This window comes from Lupinus angustifolius, unplaced genomic scaffold (genome assembly GCF_001865875.1).
Source record: "Lupinus angustifolius cultivar Tanjil unplaced genomic scaffold, LupAngTanjil_v1.0 Scaffold_780, whole genome shotgun sequence".
Lineage (NCBI taxonomy): Eukaryota > Viridiplantae > Streptophyta > Magnoliopsida > Fabales > Fabaceae > Lupinus > Lupinus angustifolius.
In genome coordinates this window covers 1-7,040 of record NW_017728103.1, presented here as the reverse complement: position 1 = coordinate 7,040, position 7,040 = coordinate 1, and the positions used below count along the sequence as shown (strand labels likewise).

The 7,040-nt window shown below is 27.6% G+C and overlaps 1 protein-coding gene across 1 annotated transcript; it reads left to right on the top strand.

Annotated features, from left to right (window-relative positions):
- Positions 1-220: 220 nt before the first annotated feature.
- LOC109341877 (naringenin 8-dimethylallyltransferase 2, chloroplastic-like) lies at positions 221-6,554 on the top strand. The gene is made up of 6 exons (XM_019579851.1): positions 221-398; positions 2,974-3,245; positions 3,351-3,434; positions 4,929-5,003; positions 5,905-5,988; positions 6,441-6,554. Exons 1-6 carry the CDS (start codon positions 362-364, stop codon positions 6,537-6,539), a joined length of 651 nt encoding a protein of 216 aa, XP_019435396.1. The 5' UTR covers positions 221-361; the 3' UTR covers positions 6,540-6,554.
- The last annotated feature ends 486 nt before the right edge of the window (positions 6,555-7,040 follow it).

Genomic DNA, 7,040 nt, shown 5'->3' with positions numbered 1-7,040 from the left:
GATCAGGTAAAAAAAATTAAAATTTGTTCTTGCTTTGTCACTGTTAATGGTGACCATGGAAGTCAGAAGTTTAATATAAATAGATATATTTAATAAATTTTGCCTTACAACCTTGAAAAATATATGAAATTGTAAGAAATTAATATTCTATACCTAAAAAGTAAAAATATTAATTGAAAAAGGAAAATATTTACTTAGAAATTGATATAATCAATGAAGTAAGAGAAATTTATTTTTTCTTTTTAAATATATTTTTTCCTTTTACAATTTCTTATCTAAGGGCAATGATTTGCATAATGGTTCCAAAATAAGTCGTAATACTTGCTGAATAACACAAGAGTCGTTTGCAGGCAGAAGTTCCATGAATAGCAAACAGTACGCCAAGAACTATTATGCAAGTATGTCAAATATATTTCTCTTCCCTTCTCCTCTTTTTATCATAGTAATTGCATGAGCATCTCAATATTGAATATGTTTTTTATATGCACGCCCATGGAGCAAATTACCTCACATCTATATCAATAACATAATTTGATTCTTTCTACCCATCAAATCCATAAGTGAAATATTAAATTAATTATTCCCAACAAGTTATCTTATCTCCATGGACTTAAAGATATTAGGTCATTCACCAATAATTGTGGTCTTAAGGTAAAAGATTTTTCATAAGTGTTTTGATTTTGGAATTAAACAACTGCAAATTAAAATAAAAAACAAATGCAATAAAAAATGTTGGGATTAGTTTTAGTTACTTTTAGTATTAGAATGACTTAACTCACATAAACTGTCACTATATACTTTGATTTTGTAACATGAACTATATCTAACATCATTTATGTATTAATGAAAAGATCAACAACTCATTTCCCTCATAACCAACCCTTTGGATAATTAACAAAGTGAGTTGTAATAAGCATAAATGTTATATTGACCAATCAATATCATTCTATTCCTAGATATTAAACTCATTAGATGATGTATTATAATTGAGACTGAAACATATGATTTTCAGCAACATATTCAACATCTAAAATCATGTTTTATGTGATCAAACTAAAATAAACATTAAGAACACGAATAAATCATAAAATTATTGCATCAACATTAATATATCAAAATGGATCAAAATAGATACGTTAAAGTGAATAGTTACATCTAATCCCAATAAAATATTAGTTAATTACTCGTTTTATGGTAGTCAACAAAGTGGAGAAGAGAATATGAAGACCCTCCATGGAAGAGCACCAAGATGAGCTTCACAAGATTGTAATGCCTTCAATCTTCAAGTCTCTCCCTTCAATTGATAACAAAAGCCCTTAAACCACAAACCTAAACCTAAGAAAAAGAAAATTGAAAAAAAGGAATTTAGAGTTCCAAACTAATGTGTTTTGTCCTTTTAAAGCAATAGAAAATTGCTCATTGTTGCTCAATGGTAAAATTATCGCTTAGTGAAAATAGTCACCCAAAACTCCCAACATTTTGTTTCATTCTCGCTCAGTAGGTTCGTCTTGCTCAGCGAGAGAAATTTTGCTCATTTCATCGACCCGATCGTTCATACTGAACTTTCATATGTTAGGAACGTCATATTAAAAAATCTTTTTGATCTAACGATGGATGATTGCAATGCCAGAATTTTACTCAGATAACTCTAGTTTGAATCTCGCGCTTAATTTTCCTTCCAAATATATCATCACGTAAAATATTAACTATGAGACATTGATAATAGGATAAATACATAAATTATACTTAGATTTATTCAATAAGTACAATATAATTAGTTGAGGATGCAAAGTGCTATCAAATAATATCAAAAAATGTATAAATTTTATATTTATGAGTTTCTCTTTGGCTATGCTTTGGATTGATATTTTGATCTGAAATTTGAATTGTATTAAGAATCATATAAATCTAGAACTTATGTCTACAAAGGGCTTCAGATCAAAATTTTGATGCCTTCTATGTTCTAGATAATTTGTAGTGTAAGGTTTATCTAAGAAGGTCCAAATAACACTTATTTATAAAGACATTAATATAAGATAGTATATCTTGTTATATTGTAGATGAATAAATAGGATTACCCTAGATAAACCATGACTAACATATTTATATCTTCTAAGATATAATCCAAATATAAAATATGAAGCTTGCTCAATCTATCTAAATCTTGCGTAGGTAAAAGAGATATATATCATCAGCAAAGCATAGACTTAAAGGAAAGAGAAATACTATTATTTGTACCGTCTATTAAGGAATATAAATAAGAGGTGCCCTAAGCTCACTTAACACACAATGATCATAAAATCAACTCATGATCAAAGCACAAGGTCAAAGCATTATTCCTACAAATTTAATGCCTTCTAGGAGGCTTAAAAATAGAATTAAGTAGTTTTGATTTTCCTTTATTCACTTGAGGATATATAGGACAAAGGTTTAACATTATCAAACTAAAGAAACATTTTTTGCATATCCTATTTTGAGCATACCAAAACAGGTTATAAAATCAGAAACAAAATAACTTGTTTCACTTCTACTCCTCCCTTTTGTGCTCTTCTCACTAATACTTATCATCCATGTTATAGAATTAAAGATGTGATAGGATTTTATTATTAGTTTGTAATATTTAGTTTAGCTTAATTTAGGGTATCTAATTAAGACAAGAAAGAGTATTGCCTAGTTTGTTGGGATTTAGCTTAATATTTCCTTCCACGCATGATGTAATTAGCACACACCACTTGTATATATTACAATCACAATGAATGAAAAGAAGCAATAAAATCTGATATTTCCTCACAACCCAAATTCTAAATGTCTGGAAACTTATCCTTGTTGTCAATCCAAAATCCTCAGAAAACATTAGCTCTGAATTGTAATATTTTTCAACCACACACACACATATATAATTCTAAATAAAGAAATATTGTAGTTTTTTTTAGTTCCTAAGGTTTATGCTAAAAAAACTTTTTTGTGTTATAGGTTCTCATGTAACAACTTTATGGCACAAAACTGGGATAATCCAAAAAGAACCTTGTTTTAGAAAAGCTTGGCCACAAAACTTGAAGCTTCATTGCAAAGTCAAAGATGGAGGATCTAGATGTGAAGAACGTAAGAGAAATTATGTTATGAATGCAACCTCTGAAAAATCAAATGAATATGAAATCCAAGATCAAAAAAATAGTTGGGGCTCTTTCATAAATGCTTTGCATGTTTTCTTCAAGTTTATCAGACCAACGGCAACATTTTCTTTAGTAAGTTAAAGTTTTTAAGAGTTAATTCTATAATCAAGATAATTAATTTAGTTTATCTGCATGAATCTTAGAAAAATAATTTAATGGTTTTGGTTGTTTGTGTAGTTATTGGGAGCAACTCTTAATACTCTTATTGCCGTGGAGAAATTGTCAGATTTATCTCCAGCATATTTTATTGGTTTGTTGCAGGTGATATTTTCAATATCTATTTAAACCTTAGACTGTTTCAAACGTTGATCTTCTATATTAATAATGCTAAATCCTTTGAACTTTTTCCCTAAAATTTCTCATAATATTAAGTAAATGAGATATTAAATGGAAAAGTAAATACGTTTGAGAATATAAAAACATGGGAATGGTGTATCTCCTAAGGAAGATAAATTATCTCCTTCTGCCTGTGAAATCATGACATGTGTCATATTTCATCATTTTCTGTAAAAATATTTTTAAAAGTAAACAAAATAGCACACATGTCACATTTTTATTGACTAGAGGAGATAAATTATCTCCTAATATAAGGAGATACATTATTCTCTAAAAACATTCATTTTTTTATTTGCGTAATAAAGGAATGCTAGGGCTAAAATTGTAATATGATTTAGAATTATTCATTTGAAAAAACATTTTGACACCTTGTTCATGATCATCAGTATTATGTCCTGTCACTTTATAATAGATTGTAATGTTTCATCATTGTTAGTTAATTTTTTCCACTATTAATTTAAATTAATTATAAGTTCTCCTCTCATCCTCCTACAAAATACATCATTTGATATTGCATGGACAACTATTTATTTATCAACATCAGTAATATATATACAAGATACCAAATTCATTAAATAATAAGAAATGTATCATTGAAACAATAGTTTTATATTAATAAAGTGTTAGGACTTCAATACAAAGCCAACCCAAAATACCATTTCATTATATAAGAGAGTCTAAAGACTTGGTATATTATTGAGTTTGTTATGTTATTCAATGTTTGATTCTTAAAATTTATACCTTTTTAAGAGTGATTTAGGTTCCTCTCCATGTGTTTCAAAAAGTAAAAAAGAGAAATGCAACTTTCAATTACACATATATCCTTTCGATTACAATGAAATCACACTTTTGCCATTAAAAACAACTGAAAAATATGCATTTGCCTCTCAATTTAATGGAGAGGATCCTGACTCCTTATTGACTCACGATGACAATTTTCACTCTGTTGACATGATCTTCGCGATAGTCATTTATCTTTTAATTACTTTCATTCTCTCAGGATTTAGTAATATATCCTAATTCAGGAATGTTGATTATCTGTCCCAATTTTTATGTCTCATTATATCATAATCTAATGAGAAATTGCTATCTATTTAAAAAATCATAAAATTATAAAGTAACTTTTTTATGTTATTTGGTGGTGTTTGATTGGTTTGGTACATGTGAACGTAATATTTTAGGGACAGAGAACCCTCTTTCCTAATTCATTATATAAATAGCTCTTTTGTAACACAACTTTCAACAAAAAAAACACTATTTATTAGGATTTAAATATACGAGAAGAAATTAATAAAAAAAACTTAAGCATACTTTTTTCCTTAAAATACCTTATTGCTATTTTATAATGTATTTTCCTCTTTAAATTGTTAGGTTCTACTTTCACTAACTTCATTAATACTTTTGCGATCTCTACTTTAGGTTCTGGTGGTTTCCACCTGTATGCAAATTTTTATGGCTGGCTTGAATCAATTATATGACGTTGAAATAGACAAGGTACGAATTTTTGTTTATAGTCTATTCTGTACTTTGAAATATTCTTATCATAGAAAGATGATGATGGTAGAATTAATAGCTTGTCAATGAAGTAAATAAAGAGGATATTTCAGTAACATACCTATATGAATACAAGCATATATGTACTCAAACATGTAAATCTCTTAGAGCAGTTTATTTGATTTGCCCTTCTCTCAATAAGTATTTTTCTAGAAATCAAACATTGATATTATTTAATGTAGCCTTATATTACTAAAACATCAAATTTAAGTTTACTAACACATAATTCGATTTTTTAACCTATGCATCCCATAAAACTTAATTAATTTTTTTATTTCCTATAATAACTAGTTAATCATCAGCAACATTAGTTAGAAACAATAGCCTTGGACCCATGACACTTTGTATTTTATAAACCTAAAATGAGAGGGCCAGAACTTATATTCCTAATATCTAATAATATATTCATAGTTGTTTAATATTTTTAGTGTCATAAGTGTAATTAATTGAATCTCATTATTAAATTATTTTTTATATTTATTCTTTGCACTTCATTTAATTGTTTATGTTTATAGTTAATATGCAATAATTGCTTCTACTATGCCAACCATGATCTACATATTTTCATGATGGTTTGGCAAAGGAAAAAGAAAACACTTAACGTGAGAGTTGAGAAGTTGATATAGGGGAAGAAAAAATGAAATGAGGGTAAATTAGTAATTTAGCGAGAGGAAATTTACGTTAAAAAACCACAAATGAAATGATTTTATCAAGAATCCTCATTAATTATTGTGCCATGCAATAATGCCGCAAAGACATGAAACCTTTAACCTTCTACAGCTTATGCACTTTACTCGAAGGATTGTCTTATTATTGATATATGCTAAATGTTTTATTGCAGATAAATAAGCCATATCTTCCATTGGTATCTGGAGAATTATCCTTCAATAATGGTGTCATTATTGTTGCTTCATCTTTTATTCTGGTACCATAAATAGAAGTATCATTTTGGCAATTTTGATACGCATAATGTTTCCTGTTTAATTTTCCAATGGTAATTTATATAATTTTAGCTTCTATTAGTTTTATGGAACCAAATATCTTCGTTGTTGGTCAATTATTTAGTATAAATTTGGACATATGAATAGTTAATTACATGTTGTTTGTTTAATTTTCTTAATACATGTAGTTTAAAATCTAAATCTTTATGATAAAGCTTTGACTACATATAGTTAATTACATGTTGTTTGCTTAATTTTCCAATTAAAATATAATCTTAGGACAAAATGTTTATGTTTAAGATGATAGTCAAGTTTGTAGTGTCCTTTTTCCAATGATATATTGTTCAAGATAATGTGATATTATTTAATTTTTAATGAAACAAATAACTTCAATTAGAAAGAAGAATGAAGCTTATTATTTTGTTCTCTATTACAGGGTCATTTGTTTCCTTGGATTATCGGTTCTTGGCCATTATTTTGGAGCTTTGTCTTCAGCTCTTCGCTTGCAATCGCTTATTGTGCAGACGTGAGTTAATTAAAATTGCATTTGAACTTTTTTATTTTGCTTAACAAAGGTTAGTATAGTTTGAATAAATTTAATTAAGCTCATCATGAACCATCACCAAGTCTTAGATAATGATAAGAGTCACATTAATATAGAGTTTGTTTAAAATTCACGAGATATTCGAGTTACAGATAAAATAATAAAAGATAAAAGGTGTTGTTAATTAGCGTCTTACAGAAATTTGCTAGGAATTGATGAATAAAAACTTCACTTTAAACTCATACCCTTAAGATTTTCAATATTTCAAAATCTTACACTTTCCATTGACAACTTTCTATCTTTTGAAACTTTAATCTACGCCCTTTCCTCTCTCTATATTATTTGTCCTATGTTATAAACTTTAATTTTTAGGTACAATTTATGTATAACATATTGTAATCTATAGCAAGTGGATTAGGGGGTCTGTGACATCGAATGTGTATAATATTAAAAAATATTTATTTAAATTTATTTAATATATATATATATATA